Source organism: Odontesthes bonariensis, chromosome 7 (genome assembly GCF_027942865.1).
Source record: "Odontesthes bonariensis isolate fOdoBon6 chromosome 7, fOdoBon6.hap1, whole genome shotgun sequence".
Lineage (NCBI taxonomy): Eukaryota > Metazoa > Chordata > Actinopteri > Atheriniformes > Atherinopsidae > Odontesthes > Odontesthes bonariensis.
The window spans coordinates 938,423-958,760 of NC_134512.1; the positions used below are offsets into that span (position 1 = coordinate 938,423).

General features: G+C 42.4%; 1 protein-coding gene across 4 annotated transcripts in view; it reads left to right on the plus strand.

Moving 5' to 3' along the window:
- Positions 1 to 20,338, plus strand: part of LOC142383608 (rho family-interacting cell polarization regulator 1-like) — a 70,791-nt gene that overhangs the window by 25,146 nt on the left and 25,307 nt on the right. For 2 of the 4 annotated variants that reach the window (XM_075469200.1, XM_075469199.1), the window contains exons 2-14: positions 7,821 to 7,944; positions 8,559 to 8,711; positions 8,917 to 8,995; positions 9,088 to 9,111; positions 9,204 to 9,257; positions 10,069 to 10,218; positions 10,354 to 10,417; positions 10,684 to 10,727; positions 12,484 to 12,609; positions 12,876 to 13,024; positions 13,143 to 13,275; positions 13,508 to 13,624; positions 18,068 to 18,193. In XM_075469200.1, the coding sequence (XP_075325315.1) occupies positions 7,847 to 7,944; positions 8,559 to 8,711; positions 8,917 to 8,995; positions 9,088 to 9,111; positions 9,204 to 9,257; positions 10,069 to 10,218; positions 10,354 to 10,417; positions 10,684 to 10,727; positions 12,484 to 12,609; positions 12,876 to 13,024; positions 13,143 to 13,275; positions 13,508 to 13,624; positions 18,068 to 18,193 (1,317 nt within the window). In that variant the 5' untranslated portion in view covers positions 7,821 to 7,846. The remainder of the gene's footprint in view (positions 1 to 7,820; positions 7,945 to 8,558; positions 8,712 to 8,916; positions 8,996 to 9,087; positions 9,112 to 9,203; positions 9,258 to 10,068; positions 10,219 to 10,353; positions 10,418 to 10,683; positions 10,728 to 12,483; positions 12,610 to 12,875; positions 13,025 to 13,142; positions 13,276 to 13,507; positions 13,625 to 18,067; positions 18,194 to 20,338) is intronic. The other 2 variants (XM_075469201.1, XM_075469202.1) reach the window with 2 other exon arrangements.

Here is a 20,338-nt window from a genome sequence, read left to right on the forward strand (position 1 = left end):
TTTCAGGATTATGGGTGTACTCAAAGTCTGCCATTGCGATAAGATTGATTCTGCTGAGAATATGGCTTATACTTGAGCTTTTCTGCTCTGAGGCTTGTTGCTCTCTTTTCTGCAGTCTGTCCTCAGTGATGTTTGTCAGGTTTGGGTGAGGATGGAGGACACGGATGCGGATTTTTCAAAAGGTAAAGGGTGATTTATTAACAAACAAAACAAACAAAGTTCAAACGAAAGCCGCGGCTTAGCCGGATTCAAAAAACAGGCTGTGAAAAAATAAACAAAGAACTAACCATGGCATGGAATAAATACTTAACTTGGGAAGATACAGGTTGTGGCATGGCATGGAGGGCAGGTGACAAACAAGGAACCAACAAACATACAGGGGAGACAAGAGACTAAATAGAGGGCTGGGAGTGATTGGAGAATGAGTGCAGCTGGAGACAATGGACAGGTGAGGGGAATGAACTAATTACCTGAGTGAGGGAAGTGAGGGGAAAAACCATGGCAAAACTAAAAACTCAAAACTCAAAACCAAGACATGAACTGAACACAAAAACCTAACCTAAAACATGAAACTAAAAATGAGTCCCTGGGCATGACAATGTTCACTCTGAGGACCACTGCTTTGCTGCCGTTGATCTCTATTTAATGGATGGTTTTCCTCTTCTTAAATCAGCTATAATTTCCTTTGTGTGTTTATAGTTTAAGATTGTTGGTGGAACAGCACAGTGTCAGTTTATTTTGTTTACCTCATCCTTGCATGCTGACTCATCAATATTTGTGATTAGACCAATGATATTTATGTCATCTCCAAATTTCTAAATTATATTGATGTATGAACAAGCTGACAACCATGTGTAAAGAGGGCATACAGGATGGGACACTGAGCACAACCCTAGGGAACACCAGTATTCAGGATGAGAATGTATATTCCCCTACTCTGAGAGCCTGGGGACATTTGGTCTGGACGTCCAGATGGTTGTGTTGGGGCCCAGTCCATGTAATCTAAGCACTGTGGTTAGGATAACGGTACTAGACAGAGCATCCTGACATATGTGTCAGGATGCTCTAATGCAGTGTGGAGGTATGCAAACTCATACTGATACATACTGATCAAATTTATGTTGTATGTCATGTATGTATGAGTTTGTAATTCTGTTGCTAATGATTGACATACAGGTTCTGCATGCAAACAGTGAAATGATTGTGGAACAGGAGAGAAATGCTGAAAATGAGGATTAGTTTAAAAAAAAGTAATGCAACAGAAATGTTTGGTGTATCAATGTATTAATCTGATAGGAACAACCATGAGTCAGTCAGCTCACACTTATTGCTCTCAGACAAAAACCCCAGAAACAAGTGTCTTTCTGCTCAAACAGGAGTCTTGGCAGCTCTCTATCTTGCCCAGTTGTGTCTTCCTCCCTACGGTGACGGGGACTGAGCAGTTGGCCCCATCCTCAGACGGAACTCTGTTGTCGCCTTCCCTTGTTATACAGAATACTGAATACTGGGTTACTCTCTATGCATATGCACTCCCTCTAGATTTGATCTTGACTAAGCACTTTGTAAAGCCCTTTTTTTCTAAGGTGCGCTATCTGTTGAATTTATTTGATCATTTTATTATGAATGTAATCCTCACTGTCTTGGTCCTTTTATGATAGTTTTTGAGACACTGGAAATAGGGCTCGGGGATTTTCCTATGACTCAGTATAGCCAGAAACTGAACTAGTCTTTTCCTGACCCTGCCCTTCTTGCAGGATATTACTCCCCCCTGGATTTCCGTCTTCTAAAGGCAGTAACGTCAGGAAGGTGAGGGCCTAGAGTTATGCAATCCAGTTGACTTGGTCATAAAAAAAATAAATTAAAAAAATGGAGACAGGACTACAGCATGTTGGTTGTGTTTCTTCTCATGATATTGGGATCGCTGATTATTTCTGTGATCAGCCATGTGAGTTAAGTTTCCACTGCAAAAAATTAATGCATCTGCTAATCTGATTATCAAGCTAGTTTTGTGAAAAAAAAAAAATCTTCTGTTTCTATCAATCTTTCCAATGTGATCCTCCAAAATGCCTATCAATTACACTGATGGAAACCCAGTGAGTGTCCCCTGTCTCTTCATATAATCATAGTTTAGGTTTGGGCTTTGTGGGGCCTACCTTTATAAGACCAAGAGCAGCTGGGATAGGTTTCAGCATCCCCGTAACCCTAAATGGTATGATGTGGGTACAGAAGATGGATGGATGGATGGATGAATGTTGACATGAGGTGCAGATAGGATGTCCCATTCATATTTCTGTTTGCATGTCACATAATTCAATCAATGAGTCCCACCCACATTAAGACCCCCTGCATCATGGTGATGTTTGTGTCTATCCAAAGCCTTCATTACATTCTTGTCCCTCAAAACACAATGCATTACTAGGGTTTCTCCCTCACACCAAAAGTGAGTCTTCTTCTTACAGTAGCCTTCTTAGTCTGCACTGACTCTGCTACTCTACAAGCAACTTAAACTATGGAAAAATCAGAGATTGTGTTCTTCAAAAAACATGATGAAAGTGCAGCATCGTAAAGCAGCAGTACTTGTCACATATATTATGACATCATGTAAACTCCTCTAGGATGGAATGTGATTAAGGTCTTTACATGTCTACATGAGGGGAGTTAGATCAGCACACTCCACATGACCTAATGCTATCATTGTTGTCTCTGAATATGACCTTTCGGGTTAAGGTGGTGAGAAACTACTGTTTACATGACAGCATCTTATTCAGAATAGTGTCCAACCGGATTAATATCAGAACATTTTTTTGTATGCAATCATAGCCACTGTTCTGGCCTACTTCTACATGATGTTTAGAGTTGTAGCTATGACAGCCACCTGGAAAAGTTATCAGCTTAAAAACAGGCATATTAGTGTGTTGTTGCACATCAGAAACGGCACCACGAGGTGCGGCTGGTTCTGTGGGTTAGCTTTTAACATTGACCTGATTAACAAACACTATGCGGTCACCTCATTTCAGCTACGACCAAAGCGGTCTACCAGGACAGGACACTTTTACACTATAAGCTACACTCACGCATTTAATCTCAATTTAAACTCCATCTCTGTGTGAAGGACTTCCAGTCTGTGTAACTGTGTATTGAGCTAACATGACCAATCATGTTGAGACGTAGTAAGGCCTTGAATGTTTTAACTACACCTGTTTCCTTTGAGTGGGATGTTTCACCTATTTAGTTGTTTATCAATGTTAGTCATCTTTATACTCAGGAAATACTTTTTACTGCAACTGTTGTCCAGCATAAGCAAAGCAGTTATTACAATGCTAATGTCACCAGTACTACTTCTGTCGTGATCAGATCAACTTACATAATCATTCCTAGATTATATCACTCCAGGGACAACAGAGGGAGGTAGATGTGGACCATGTGGTCAGTATGTGTGTGGCGGGGGGAGGGGGGAGCGTTTTCCAGAATGGTTTAGGAGAGGCCAGACAGCATCTAACAAAAGGTGCAATGTTACAGAGGGGCTGAGTATGTGGCTCAGTTCCAGCGTTTCATGGAGAGCATCGATAGCAGGGGAGATGGTGTGACTGGATTCTGGTGTTTCATTGGGCCCGACTGCAACAGTATTTGGATCAGGTAGGGACCACAAATATCACATGCTGTGACAGATATTCTCAGCTTAAGTCCACAGAACTGAATTTCTTATAGATCTGATGGATCATCACTCTGGTTATCCCATGCAAGTCCAATAATAATGCTGGAGGTTACATGGGAGATGGTGCAGTGGGATGGGACGGTGGGAGAAATGTGTGGACTACCGCTCACCTGAAACCCGGAGCCTTATCCAGGTTGGTAGGGTTGTCAGGGTTAGGCCTGTCATTAGGCTGAAATAGTTCACTCTGATACCTAACAGTGGTAGTTACAAAAATCAGCTGGCTGAGATAATAACTTGTCTTTTTTTTGTCACAAACATATTCCTTCATTGATTTTCATGGAGACAAACTATGGTGTGCTGCCCCTGGCCCGTGACCCTGTGTGGGTTTACGCAGGTATGGAAAAGGAATGAATGATGTTGGCTAAAAGTTTAAGGTTACCACAGAAACATTTCAAGCAATTCAGCTGTTTTGGTCAATGATTAATACAAGTTTTTACCACAAAGTTCTGCTGAATGTATTTGTTAGTAAAAAGAACAATCTTTAATCTGTAATTCAAACGGTTTTGTAAACTTGTTGGATGCATAAGTTTTTCACTCAGCTCAGTCAGGTTAGGTTGTTGCTTAAAGGCTTAGTGAGACGGTTAGGGTTAGGGTTAGGGTGCAGGAAAAGACAAATGTCATAGTTCTTGTTAAAGACCATCTGATTTGGCCACTCATCCATGCTGCCCAGCCACCATTTGCAGTATTGCAGGAAAAACCCCAGCAGGGACATAGACTACCAAAACTTGTAAAGCTTGATTTTAGATATCTGCACATGCATCCTAGTTTTCACCATCGCAGGTTTCCAGTTTTGTTTCCACTGATTTAATCTGTATATGCATTGTATCTGCGAGTGTCTCCCGCATGCTGTGGTTTGAGAATATAGTGCTTGTTGTATGGCTTCAGAAAAGGTTCCTTTATTTGATACTATTCTGGCTCAAATAAATGTAACACAACTGTCTCACATTTTGTCAGAGATGGATTATTTAGGGGCGGTCGGTGGCGTAGTGGGTACAGCAGCCGCCCCATGTATAGAGGCTACAGTCCTCGTTGCAGCTGGCCCCGGTTCGAGTCGCGCACCGGACGGCCCTGTGCTGCATGTCTTCCCCATCTCTCTGCCCCCTGCTTCCTGTCTCTCTCTCTCCAACTGTCTATCCATTAAAGGCATAAAAAGCCCAAAAAAATATTTAAAAAAAAAAGAGATGGATTATTTGAATCTGAAAATAAAATCAGCCATTTCCTCACTCAGCCAGCCAAGGACCAGGAAGAGACTTCCTTAATACCATCGCTCAGGGACAGCGTGAGTTAAAAATGAAGGTGTAGTAATAGAACTCATTTCATTGTCAAAGTACTTAAATGCTCAGAAAATCTTAATAACTTGTAATTCTGGACGGTTCAAATAGGTTGCACGAACCTGCCCTTATGAGGGCCTTTGTCAAACACTCAGAGGTTAATATTCATCACCTAAGAAGGGGGACGCATCAGGGTCCATAGTGTCTGGCCACTACTAGTTGTGCTTTGGCCATTAGCTGAAACTGTCAGGAACCACTATGGACTAAAGGTTTGGGAGACATATTACAGAATTCCGCTCTGTGTTGATTTTAGATTGCAGTCGATCACTAATCCTCCATACTTTTAATATCAGTGGTTAGTCAGTGTTGTCCAGTTTCATGGTGGACGGGTAACTACAGCGGTCAGAGGCTCTGGCTGAGTTTTGGGCTCTTCCAACTCCCTTAGTTATTTTCCCTTTCAGGTGTTCAGCTCCAGGGTTTGCTGACTTATGCATTAGAGAATCAGCAAGCAGTTTAAAGTCTGTTTCACACTAACTGCCAACTAAAGGTAACCGTAGCGTGTTCCCTCGTTCATGCTATGAAAAACTGTTACTCAGGGTCAGGAGAACAGGGAAAGATCATTAAAAATGTGGATGGCCACAAAATAAACTTAAAGTGAAGATATGGATCAGAACTTGAGGTGTGAATGTTTGCTGCCCTATTTATTCAATTTGTTCCTGATGTGATCCATTTAAAGTGACGTCTCCTTGTCCTGCCTTTTGAATTACAATAACTACATACAGTTACTCTGATTGATATGTTGCAAATACACGCAACTGATACTTTATTTAGTGCTGTAAAGAATGTGAAATGCCATGCAGTGGCTCACTGTGTGTGGCTCCAGAGTGCAGGTGTGAGTGTTTCTGTAAAGGTTCCTTTGGGATGGGGCAGATCATGCTGCAGCTGTGGATCCTCAGCTCTCACAGCTTGCATGACTTCCCATATTAGCGTGTGTGTGGTGTTCAGTGGAACCAAAATGTGTCTGATTTTATTCATTCAACTTCAGAACTGATAAGATGTACTCTGGTTCAACCAACTCAGCTGAAAGTTTCCTTTTCATCTCTGACTGGATTTTTAACAACAAAAATCTGTCATTTATAGCAAGCTTTACTCTTAACTGCATTGATGGAGTGTGAGGAGATGAAATAGTTGACAGGATGTGGTGAGATTACACAGACACTCCTCTCTGAGGAATGTAAAGAAAAAAGTATGAGCATAGTATAGAAGTTGTGTGGCTACCTTATCTCCCTTGAATGTTTCTGGTTGGCAGCTCTCCTGATCCAAATGACAGACTTTGACTTGTAAACTTGAGGAGGAGAAGCCCACTCCATGCAGGCTGAGGCACCTTTAACGCTTTCTGAATTCATGTGCATTCATGTTCATTAATGTCTGTGCTGTCTGATTTTTTTGTTGGATTCTGAACATGAAATGAAGCAGTTTTCAGATCTCAGAGTCAACACTGCTGAGACAACACAAGCCAATCATTAAACAGGAAATGAATGCAGGAAGTTCCTGAATGGGATGGACCTGGTATGACCCAGTCTTTCCACTTGCTCTGTTTGTGAACTCAGCAGCTCTTTTAGGCTGAAAAGTCTTTTCTTCCCTGATCTCTCGCTCCCCCTCAACTCCCTGTTGGATCAGGTCAGGTCAACAAAAGATTGACCGCACAAATTCTTCATTATTTTCAAAGGGTGTTAGTAAATCTCCTAAAAGAGTTCTTTAACTTGAAATGCTTTTGCTCTCTCTGCACACAGACAGTTTATTCCATAATGCATGAAGTTGCTGTTTTCCTTCCCTGTGTTGTAGTTCAACTCCGGCAGAACTGACCTTTTCTCCTCAGCCCTCAGAGCTATCTCCCTTTGTAGAATTTCCTGTCAAGAGAGGCAGTCACTTCTGACTTCCTGTAGGTTTGTGACATTTCCTGTGCTGTGGGAGGGGGTGTAGGGGCCTTTCTGCTGTTTTAAGAAACAGGATGCAGGACACTGTATAGGCCTCAGAGGGAAAACGCTGACAAAATCTATCCACTACATAAGCCTCGAAAACAGAATACTGCTCCAGACCACAGACTTCAAATACTGGTTGGAGGCCAAAAGACAAAATGGAGGAGCCTAAAAAAAGAAGAAGGTGGAGGTATTTCAAAGACTTAAACTGAAGGAACACTCTGCCTTTATGCTCTTCTGAATGACACATCTGAAAAGGCTCATCATATGAATAACTGCATCGGCTATATATTCAGTTCAAATCATGTTTACCTATTCACTGCTAAATCATAACTTATGTCCTGATAAAGACAAAGATCTGCTCGTGCTTTACAGGTAGAATGTTTGACTTTAGGATCTAGCTTCTGCTCAGAGTTGCACACCTGATGATTGTATCGGACTAATCATCTAGCTCAGCTTATTCCTTCCTAAAAGTACTGAAAAGATTCAGGAATAACATTATGTCTCTTTTGTTGTTGCCACGCCGCACTCATTCTGATACCAAAAGATTTCAGCACGAAGAGCAGCTTATCTTATGTGATGCTGAGGCAAACACATCTATCCTTCTGTTCAAAGTACGGACACCCCAAAGTCAGCCCCTGCCTGTAGCCTTCAGCAGTGCCAGGCAGCTTTGGAGAAAAAGTTATTATAGACTTAAAGTCTATAATAAGCTTTCACTTTTCAGCTTGTGAAAAAACTAAAAACACGAAGCTCAACTGCTTTCTGTGTCTGAAATGTTGATGTAATGCTCATGGTGCACCAGGCCCCAACGGGTCAAGAAAGGGCATTGAGTTTTTTTTTGTCTGCTCCGTACAGGGAGTCCATCGCGAACTCTGTCCACCATGTCTCTGTCTGTTCGCCCCGTCAGACGCCTCACCTGCAGAGCCATCACTAGGAGCCAGAGCTTCGCCGGAGTCAACACCCAGGACAGGCCTTACAGGTGCGCCCCACCCGTCTGCTCTTTGCTCCTCCACAATCACACAATTCTTTTCTCTTTTTGTTGTTGATTATTTGATTGACAGTTTTATTTATCCATTTAAACAATTTGATAAATACCAATTTATTGTGTCAAAAAGACAGGAAACATATTGATGTGTAAAGATGGGCAAAATCATTTTAAAAGAGTTGTGGGTTATTAACAGATTGTTGATATAAGAATGTAAAGTGATATGTTATTATAGCAAAAATAGTTATTTGTTGAAGATAAATGGTAAAAGGGAATGATTTCTGTTGTTTTAGTGCTTTTACGCTACACTTCTACAGCACTTCTTAGTCTCTGTTCACACACAGTCACACACGGACGGACATATCAGGGGTATCATGAGGTTTGCTCAGGACACTGGGATGTGTTGTCAGGGGAAGCTGGGATGGAAAGAGCAGCCTTCTGATTGGCAGGCTGCTCTTAGTCCTGAGCCTCAGCCCAAATGTAAGAAAAGTGTGCCAGTACTTAATCAAAGACGCATTTCTGTCGGCATCACTTTTCCCTGATGTGTTCATGATGTTGGTTCATTTCAGGTTTGGATATTTTCCAACAGCCTTGTTCTGATGTTGCAGGAGCCTCTCGGTGTTCAGCACCCCTGGTGTCAGCAGGAAGTCCAGCAGAGCCAGTAGGATGTTCACTATGTCTACTAAGTCCAACCCACCACCTAAAGTTCCTCAGCCGGAGCGACTAGATGAAGTCTACGAAGCTCTGAAGAAAGGCCTTCAGTGAGTACACGCCCAGCATCTGCGGCTCCTGCAAGCACAGAGCAACTCCCATCTAATGTTGATCAACCGTGGTGGCAATGCACCCTGCTCATGTTGCCACCACTCTACCCCCAATTCCTCTCGCTAAATGGATATGAACTACAAGCATGTGTTTAACCACTGACTCTGTGTGTGTGTGTGTGTGTGTGTGTGTGTGTGTTCTCAGCTCTTACCTGCATGTCCATCAGATGGACCTGGATAGTTTCAGCAGACAGATAAAGGAATCTAAGAGGAACTCCAGGCTGGTATGTTGTGGCATATTTCCTGTTGGCCCAGCACCAAAGATCCGAGCAGTTCGGTGCACACACTGATGACTTTATCTTTGTTTCCCCTTCAGGGTTTCCTGTATGAATTAGACAAGGTGAGCTACTGGGAATTTTTAAGTATATTGTGAAAACAGTTGAGCAACTCTTGAGTAGTTGGAATGAATTGGGCTCTGTTTTCCTTTGACAGCAAGTGAAGGTGATTGAGAGATACATAAGACGACTGGAGTTTCACCTGAGCAAGGTAAGATCAGCAAATTCCCAAATCTATCAGGTTGTTGTGGAATTTTTAGATCTACCTGGATTACTTTCGTAAGCAGGAGGATGGAGATAAAAACACGTAGTTACCACTAAAACCAATGATGATGTAATGCCTAGATTATTAAAGTTAGAGAACATTTTACAACCACCAACTTCATGTCAGAGCAAGGTGAGCCCCCGGCAGAGCATTAGCTGTACAGGCTTACCTTCCAGCAGCTGAGCGGAGTTAGGCGTGGACTCACACACGCTGTCTGACACTCTGTGTTGCCATTTAAAGTGCATTATTATATTCAGCCAGTTGTGTAAAATGTGGCTGTCGCATGGCAGCTGGGATTTCCCTGAAGATCGAAATAAAAACATCTTATTTTGCTAGTTTGATTAACAAGAACAAACACAATCCAAGGTTCTTATTCGACACCCATCAGCAGACTCCTTAATCCTGCTCAGTCTGTTTTCCGTGCCATGTCCTCTGATTTCTAAATTACTTTGCTGGCAAGGTCAAGGTCAGACCTGTAGCCACACAATTAGCCAACAATGGGGCCATTAAGTCCCTCTCCCTCCGTCACCTGCCCCATCAGGTACTGAGAGGTTCTGGAAATAAGCACCGTGAGGGAGCTTCGGATAGCTTCTCCGTGCAATGTATCAGCTCACTTTCAGAGTGGGGTACCCATCCTCTGTTTTCCAGCAGATAACCATGACCTCATGCAGGGGCTGACTCTAATCCCTGCCACTTTAAACCACCTCACAGCTCTTTTCTGCATAGGAGAGAAATCTGAAAAATCTCCTTTTCTCAGATTGAGGAGCTCTATGAAGCCTATTGCCTGCAGAGAAGACTGAGAGATGGAGCCAACAAGATGGTGAAGGCATACACAGACTCTCCAGGAAGCAAGGAGGCCAGGGAGAGTTTGGCAGAGGCTAACAAAGGATACAAAGAGTACACAGAGGTAAGATGGAGTGTACGGAGTATAGTGAAGGAAAACAGACAAGCAGGATATATATATATATTTATATGAACAGCAGCTTTGATTTCCAGCTGTGTAGAAACAGCTAAACCAAAGTGTTCTCTATCCTCTCTGCAGAACATGTGTGTGTTGGAGAGTGAATTTGAAAGCCAGCTGGGAGAGTTCCACATTAAGATGAAAGGTGAGTGTTATGTCTCAGACCCCGTTCATTATAGAAAAGCATCTTAAAGCATGCTTCCAAGCACCGTGATGGTGGAACTAAATAGTTTTTGCTTAAATTCTTTTTATTGAACCCACTGAAGAAATGTGCATTTAGCAAGATAAAGCAGGTGGCAGAAAAAGGCTGGACTCTTCATGCTGAACTCTGTGACGTTGTTCTTTTTAGATGGTGATATTATGGCGTTTCTGAAAACCATTCTTATTGTTTTATTTCTACATGCCTTTCAGGTCTTGCTGGATTTGCCAGATTGTGTGTTGGTGATCAGTATGAGGTTGGTCTCTATCTCCATCCTTCTTATACACATCAGAGTTTCCACATGAATCCTGACAAATACATAAAGTCACATATATGGAAGACTTAACAGTTTGTTATGTATGTCCAGTGCTTCTAAAAGCAGAGTGCTCTGTTGGTGCCCCACATTTCTTTTTCAAAAGTACTTTCCAACTTTCTTTATTCGTATTCCAATGAAGTTAATTATGTCCTTTTTTGAAGAGTAAGCATTTTCCATCAGATCCTCTGGCAGAGCAGAGTTTGAACTGAACAGTGCTTGGACCCGTTGACTGAGCTGTGCAGGGCTTTGTTGTGGCAGGAGCAGGGATTGAGTTTTCCTTTTTTGTTTTCAGGTGAAACAAAAATTCCACTGATTGTTTCTGGGATTGTTTCGAATTAGACATTTTCTTATTTAAATCAAATTAACTCAAATCAAATTTATTTATATAGCACATTTCATGTACAAAACAATTCAAAGTGCTTTACATAAAATAAAAGCATTGCAGCAGGGAGTGGAAGAAGCATTAAAAATACATAAAAGAATATAAAGAGAAACAAATAAAATAATTTAAATGGATTTAAAAACAGGCAACAGTCCAGATAAATTCAAAGATATCGTGCAGATTTCATGCATAGACACATGAGAACAGAAATGTCTTTAACCTGGATTTAAAAATGTCTCCATTTGGTGAAAGTTTAATCTCCACTGGCAGTTTGTTCCACTTGTTTGCAGCATAACAGCTAAATGCTGCTTCTCCATGTTTAGTCTGGACTCTGGACTGGACCAGCTGACCTGAGTCCTTGGATCTAAGAGCTCTGCTGGCTTTATATTCTCTGAACATATCACAGATGTATTTTGGGCCTAAACCGTTCTGGGATTTGTAAACCATCAGCAGGCTTTTAAAATCTATTCTGTGACTGACTGGAAGCCAGAGTAAAGATTTTAAAGCTGCTGTGATGTGTTCAGATCTCTTAGTCCGGGTTAAAACTCCAGCAGCAGCGTTCTGGAGGAGCTGCAGATGTTTAATGCTCTTTTTGCACTAACTTAGTCATTAGCAGTTATTCCATCACAGGGCCATACAGAGACAAAGGAGACACACAACCATCCACACTCACACTCACTGCTAGAGACAATTTAGAGTCACCAGTTAACCCAACATGTATGTTTCTGGACGGTGGGAGGAAAATATGCGTGTTGGAGTACCCGGAGAGAACCCACGCATACACGGGGAGAATATGCAAACTCCACACAGAAAGAACCAGCCGGGAATTGAACCTGGAACCTTCTTGCTGTGAAGTGACGGTGCTAACTACCACACCGCCGTGCAGCCTATGATTGAATGTTCCCGATTTAAAAGTAAAACTTCAGTATTTCAGAGTCAGGTTAATCTCTGTTGAAAAGCAACATACTGAGATCATGCTTGCAAAAATCTGCAAGATTACTTACACTCAAAATCAGACAAAATAGTTTTAGGACATCTTGTTTTTCTCTTAATCTGTTTACTATACTCTGTAGGAAGGCATCCAGCATTCATAGCAGGGGTCTGTCTTTATCAAAATTATGCCTAAAAGTGATTGATCCAAGGATTGTCATTTTATAAAACTGACCATTATCATCAGTTTGGTTGAACTGAGTAATATTATCTATTTGTGTGTCTGTAAGCCACCATCTACTGTTTGTAAAAACATGGAGAGTGCTTAGAAGAAGGAAAAAGAAAGACATTTGAAATGATGTAGATCTGCAACTGTGTTTTCAGATCTTTATGAAGTACGGTCGACAGCGGTGGAAGCTCAGGGGAAAAATGGAGCTCAATTCCAAACAAGTGTGGGACAGTGAGGAGATGGTGTTTCTCCCACTTATCAACGAGTTCATCTCTGTAAAGGTTGGTGTTTGCAAATGATCTTATTGAACCCCTCAAATCAAACCCCCCGGTTTGTCTTTAGTTTTGATTTAAGGTTAGTTTTGTTTATTCAATGAAAGAATTCAGTCCTGGAACACTGCGATGGGACAATAAAATTGAGCTTTTACTGAGGACTACTATAGTTTGATTGTGTATAGGTCTAAATCTGAATGATTGACATGAATTACCATAATTAAGGCAGTACAACAAAAATAGCATATTCAAACAACATTTCTGTGGTTTCCCAGGTGACAGAGCTGAAGAGTTTAGCCAATCACGTGGTTGTAGGAAATGTTTCCTGTGAAACCAAGGACCTGTTTGCTGCTCTACCCCAGATGGTTGCTGTGGATATCAATGATCTTGGCACTATTAAACTGAGCCTTGAAGTCACCTGGAAGTAGGTTTTTTTTCTCTTTGTTGATTTTTCAACCTGACATGACCTAGATTGCCATGTTTGATGTAGATAGTTTTTTATCTCATGTGACTTTCCCTTCTTCATTGTTTTTCCTCCTCAGTCCATTTGATAAAGATGACCAGAGTTCTGTTGCAAGCACCGTGAACAAAGCACCATCTGTCAGCAAGAGATTCTCAACAATCCTCAACCAGACCCCACCAGACACGCCATTTTTACGTGAACAAGCCTTCTATGTGAGTTTATATTTTTGTTGTTACCTTTTTTAATGAGGAGAATCTGGAAAGTTTTTCTTGAAGTCCCTGATTGCTGGTGTTTTATGCTGAAATTCACTGCAGCACTGAAAATTGCCTTTGTATTCAGGACATATGGATCTTATGATTTAGAGAGAATGATATTTACCCAATAACTATTGGTCCCTAACTGCTCCATGCACTTTATTCCACCTGCTACCTCTGTGACGTGCAGTCTCTGCCTCAGAGTCTGACCAAACGCCAGCACTGGCCACTGCTGGACATCTTCAGGGGCACACTTAGCCAGAGCTGCCCCTGTAGTGACATCTCACCATCAGGACAGCCCACTGCAGTAAGTCATGATGAAGTGGAACCCATAGACTAGAAGCAAATAGTCCCCTGAACAAGCCTAGAACAATAGTTGCTATTTGATTGCTCATGATGTCGTGGAGGCATAACTAGTCTATATGCTATATTCCAAACAGTTCTCCAGCCCATTTAATTAATAGTTGGCTCTACTTTTTTTAGAGCATGCTGTGAACTTATGTGGTAATGTAGTGATAATATGATGATTGATGACTGGTACAATAAGCAAGCACCTGGTGGCCCTCCCTTTGTGCCCGAGGCTCAGTTGGGCTCAGCCTGAGCAACAGGAGGCCACTTTCATGTGGGCCCACCACTCGCCGGGAGGACATTTCAGGTAGGGTGCATTGCAAACTGGGCTGCAGGCATAGGTGGGGCCTGGCTATTAGGACATAGAATGTCATCTCACTGGCAGGGAAAGAGCCTGAGCTGGTGTGTGAGGTGGAGTGGTACCAACTAGATGTAGTAGTGTACCGTAGCTAGTAGTGTAACTCACCTCCACACACAGGTGGGGTTCTGGAGCCACACTCTTGATAAGGAGATGGACTGGTTCTGCTTGGTTTGGGTGTAGAACTTCTGACCCAAACTGAGGATATCATTAGGCAGTGGAAACAGCACTGAAGATCTCATCAATCTGACCAGCATGTCTTCCATTGAGGATGCAGTCTGAGGACTTGGGGGAAGACTCGTCCATCACCTTAGCAGAGGAGGCGAGGGTAGTTAAAAAGCTTCCCGATGTTAAAGCGCCTGGGGTGAAGGAGATTCGCCCTGAGATGCTTTAGGCTCTGGACATTGTGGGGCTGTCTTGGCTGACACGCCTTTCAGTGTCACATGGAGATCTGGGACAACAGAGTGTCTTCCAACTACAAGGGGATCACACTACTCAGTCTGGAGATGAGGTTTGGACTGATTGTCGAACCTCGGATTCAGGTGCTGCAGGAGTATGGGGTACCAGAGTCTAACCAAATAAGAGTGGTGTCCACATTCTTGGCACAAGGTTGAACTTGTTTATGTTGCATATGCATGTTGGACTTCGCCAGGGCTGCTCCTTGTCACTGATCCTGATTATGATTGTCATGGATAGGATTTTGAGGCATAGTCAGGGACAGGAGGGTGTCTAGTTTGAGAACCTCAGGGTCGCATATCTGCTTTTTGCGGATGATGTGGTTCTGTTGGCTTCTTCAAGCCATGACCTCAGCACGGAGTGGTTCACAGAGGCCATGGTTTTCAACCAGAAAAAGGTTAAGCGCTCCTTTCCGGTCGGGGATAAGTCATTGCCTCAGGCAGAGGAGCTTAAGTACCTCAGGATCTTCTTCTTGAGTAATGGGAAATTGGTGTGAGAGATGGACTGATGATACCAGCGGCTGTAATGGGATTTCTTCGTAGGGTGGCTGGGCTCAACCTTAGAGTTAGGGTAAGGAGCTCGACCATCACGAGGGAGTTCAAAGGGGTCAACTGAGTTGGTTCGGGCATCTGGTTTCGATGTCCTCAGATCGCCTCCCTTTGGAGAATTTTTGGGCACATCCAACTGAGAGGCCCCTGGGCTGACCCAGGACTAATTGGAGGGCTTATAAATCCCTCTTGGCCTTGTGGCTCCTGGATTTCTTAGTTAATTACAGACCTTGCTTTGCGATAAGAGAGATTTTTTTTAATATATTGCCTCAGAAATTACAACAGTCTAAATGATTAGTTCACATTTCTGGGTGTGCTCACCTGAGCTCATAATAAAAACTTGAGGCAAGTGGAAGTGGTTATCCTACAGTCCCCTCCAAAAGTATTGGAACAGCAAGGCAAATTCCCTTGTTTTTGTTGTTCACTGAAGACATTTGGGTTTAAGATCAAAAGATGAGAATGAGACAAGAGTTCAGAATGTCAGCTTTTATTTCCTGGTATTTACATCTAGATGTGTTAAACAACTCAGGACATACCACCCTTTGTTTGAACCCACACATTTTTCACGTGAGCAAAACTATTGGAACATGTGACTGACAGGTGTTTCTTGTTGACCAGGTGTTGCCTTTAAGGTTGATTGTTCAAACATTAAATAGCTCTGCATGTTTAAACCTATAAAGACTGAATTTCTTGTTAAAGAGGATAAACCAACATGAAGACCAGAGAGCTGTCTATGGGAGAAAAGCAAGCCATTTTGAAGCTTAGAAAAGAAGGAAAATCAATCAGAGCCATTGGATAAACATTGGGCATAGCAAGCACAACAATTTGGAATGTCCTGAAAAAGAAAGAAACTACTGGTGTACTGAGCAACAGACGTCGAACAGGTCGGCCAAGGAAAACAACAGTAGTTGATGACAGAAATATTGTGAGAGCTGTGAAGAAAAACCCCAAAACATCAGTAAGTGACATCACCAACGACCTCCACAGTGCAGGGGTGAAGGTATCACAATCCACTGTTCGAAGAAGACTCCGAGAGCAGAAATATAGAGGCCATACCACAAGATGCAAACCACTCATCAGCAGTAAGAATCGGAAGGCCAGATTGAAATTTGCAAAGAAGTACAGAGATGAGCCGCAAAAGTTCTGGAACACAATCTTATGGACTGATGAGACCAAGATTAATCTCTACCAAAGTGATGGAAAGGCCAAAGTGTGGAGAAAGAAAGGAACTGCTTATGATCCGAAGCATACAAGCTCATCTGTGAAGCATGGTGGAGGTAATGTCATGGCTTGGGCATGCATGGCCGCTTCTGGAACGGGCTCATTAATATTTATTGATGATGTAACTGATGATGGTAGCAGCAGAATGAATTCCGAAGTGTACAGAAACATTTTGTCTGCCAATTTACGGAGAAATGCATCCAAACTAATCGGGAGGAATTTTATCATGCAGCAGGACAATGACCCAAAGCACACTGCCAATAAAACAAAGGACTTCATCAGGGGGAAAAAGTGGAAGGTTTTAGACTGGCCAAGTCAATCACCTGACCTTAACCCGATAGAGCATGCATTTCACCTCCTGAAGAGGAGACTGAAGGGGGAAACCCCCCGAAACAAACAAGAACTGAAAGAAGCTGCGGTAAAAGCCTGGAATAGCATCACAAAGGAAGAATGCAACAGTTTGGTGATGTCGATGGGTCGCAGGCTTGAGGCAGTTATTGCAATCAAGGGTTATGCCACCAAATATTAAATGTTACTTACTTTAAGATTATTTGTTCCTTTACTTTTGCTCACCTAAAAAATGCTGTGGTGTAATACAAATGGTGATATATCCTAAGTTGTTTAACGCATCTAGATGTAAATACCAGGAAATAAAAGCTGACATTCTGAACTCTTGTCTCATACTCATCTTTTGATCTTAAACCCAAATGTCTTCAGTGAACAACAAAAACAAGGGAATTTGCCTTGCTGTTCCAATACTTTTGGAGGGGACTGTATATCAGTCCAAAGTGAATAGATTCACGTAACAATAACTGTTATTTCCGAACAACATGTGTCTCATTGATGTGATTCACTCTTATATTGAAAGTTCAGTGACTGTGCACAGCTTCCTGCCGATTTTTTGTAACTGACAAAGATAGACTATATTACCAAAAGTAAAGACGCGTTCTCTGGAGTGACCAATCACGCTTCTCCATCTGGCAATCTGATGGAGGAGTCTGGTTTTGGCGGTTGCCAGGGGAACGGTACATGTCTGACTGCAATGTGCCAAGTGTAAAGTTTGGTGGAGGGGGGATCATGGTGTGGGGTTATTATTCAGGAGCTGGGCTTGGCCCCTTAGTTCCAGAGAAAGGAACTCTGAATGCTTCAGCATACCAAGAGATGTTGGACAGTTTCATGCTCCCAACTTTGTGGAAACAGTTTGGGGATGGCCCCTTCCTGTTCCAACATGACTGCGCACCAGTGCACAAAGCAAGCTCCATAAAGACATGGATGAGCCAGTTTGGTGTGGAAAAACCTGACTGGCCTGCACAGAGTCCTGACCTCAACCCGATAGAACACCTTTGGGATGAATTAGAGCGGAGACTGTGAGCCAGGCCTTCTGTCCAACATCAGTGTCTGACCTCACAAATGTGCTTCTGGAAGAATGGTCAAAAATTCCTATAAACACTCCTAAACCTTGTGGAAAGCTTGCCCAGAAGAGTTGAAGCTGTTATAGCTGCAAAGGGTGGGCCGACGTCATATTAAACACTCTGGATTAAGAATGGACTGGCGACCTGTCCAGGGTGTATCCCACCTCTCGCCCGATGACCGCTGGAATAGGCTCCAACCCCCCCGCAACTCGACCGACGGATTAAGCGAGTATAGAAAATGGATGGATAGATGGATGGATTAAGAATGGGATGTCACTTAAGTTCATATGCGTGTAAAGGCACATGAGCGAATACTTTTGGCAGTATAGTATAGTATCTCTCTTCCATATTCACTCCTGGAACAGCAGACCTTTAAAAGCCTTTAAAACTATGCTGTTCTTGTTTAGAACATTCACCATCGTCGACAGCAGTTAGAGAACGGAATGGCATGGTCAAATTCCTCTGAATCTTCTGATGACTCCTCTAGCCCTCAGCTGTCTGCACAGGGGCTACGCAGCTCTCCACTTCAGACGGTAAGAAACAACAAGCGCTTTATTTTTGTGATGATCTTCATGTCATTCTTATGCTTTCACAATTATGTTCAGGATAGTATCTCTCTTCTTGTTTTTGGTTCTCTGAGGCTTTGCTTGCATGAAATGGAGGAAATAATATTTCAAATTGTAAAGGCATGATTTGTTTGATAATTTCATATATACTGGGTTAAACTGTATCCTCAGGGGAACTGCCATGTAAAAAAGGCCTCTGTCATGTTGACTACAATCAATTAATCCAGTGTCAGTAAGCCATTGAACAGCAGTGATGTCTAGAGCAGGACTGCAGGGATAAAGTGACTGTTTTCCCAGGAGACCTTTTTCAGCACATCTGCAGTTTGTTTGAGGTCACGCAGACAAGCCAGAGGGCTGTCAGGTTTTTTTTGTTTGCGAATGAATGAGACCAAGAGAAGTTTCAGGTTGAAATGAGAGACATTACAGCTAAAGATTGGAAAACACAGTATTCCAGTTCAATTCAGTTTTATCTATATGGCGCCAAATCAAAACAAATATCATCTCAAGGCACTCCAATGACACAGTCCAATTGAAGCCAATTAGACTCAAAGTCATTGTAATCATAATCCAATCAAATCTAATTAATTAGATTAGATATAATCCAATTCATATATACAGAGTCAATTCAAAAACAGTTTCCTAGCTAAGGAAACCAACAGATTGCACTGAAACTTGTCTTCAGTCCAATCTCCCGTCCTAAGCGTGCCTGAGGCGACTGTGGAGAGAAACGACTCCCTTTGAACAGGAAGAAACCTCTGGCAGAACCAGAACCAGGAAGGGTGGCCATCCGCCTCCACCAGCTGGGGTTTGAGAGGACAGAAAAGAGGGGACAACAAACACTGTAACACCATTCAAAGGATATCTGTTGGAACAGGGAAACACAAGTTAATGACCACAATAATGTCACATATACATAAAGAGAGTAAAGTGAGGAAAGGTGTGTCAGATGAGGCCCCCCAGCAGTCTGGGCCTATAGCAGCTTAACTATGGGATGTTTCAGGATCACCTGAGCCATCCCTAACTATAAGCTTTATCAAAAAGGAAAGTTTTAAGCCTGGTCTTAAAGGTAGAGAGGGTGTCTGCTTCCTGAAGCCAAACTGGCAGCTGGTTCCACAGAGAGGGGCCTGATAACTGAAGGCTCTGCCTCCCAAACTGGCAGCTGGTTCCACAGAGAGGGGCCTGATAACTGAAGGCTCTGCCTCCCAAACTGGCAGCTGGTTCCACAGAGAGGGGCCTGATAACTGAAGGCTCTGCCTCCCATTCTACTTTTAGAAACTCTGGGAACCTCAAGTAAACCTGCAGTTTGGGAACGAAGTGCTCTGTTAGGAAAATATCTTACAATGAGATCTTTAAGATATGATGGAGCTCGGTCATTAAGAGCTTTATATGTAAGGAGAAGAATCTTAAATTCTATTCTGAATTTAACAGGGAGCCAATGAAGAGAAGCTAAAACTGTAGAAATATGATCTCTGCTGTTAGATCTCATCAGAACTCTGGCTGCAGCATTATCACATTTTGTTGTAAAGTTTACTAAAACTGACCAAACATTTGGACATGAGAAGAACTTATTTCCATGTTGGTCTGAATCAGAACTGGGGTGACATGATAACGATAAGGTTATAATGTTTCAATCTCTGAATCTCATCAGAACTAACAGGAGAACACGGGAAAACACATATGTGAAGAGTTGTGAAACTCAAATCTTTATGGTTTGTGCTTGTTTTGCTTTCACCTGAAAGGGAAGTGGCTTGTCAGTGTTACTAGAATAAATTCTAGGTTAAAGAAAATGTCAAACTGTCATTCATTGAACAGAAACTCAATAGAAAGTGGGTCATTCAGCTAGACAACAACCCTCAGTTGCTTGAGCAAACAAGTGGTTAAAAAAATAATAAAGATTTCTTCTGGCTGATGTGCAGGACTGATCAATTACCAATTTTTTCACATGGGTCTAATGATGATGGTCTAAAATCTAATGATGATTTAGGTCATATATATACAGAAGTTAAGAAAACTATACAGGCCTATCCATCCATCCATCCATCCATCCATCCATCATCTTCCGCTTCTCCGGGGGTCGGGTCGCGGGGGCAGCAGCTTGAGCAAAGAGACCCA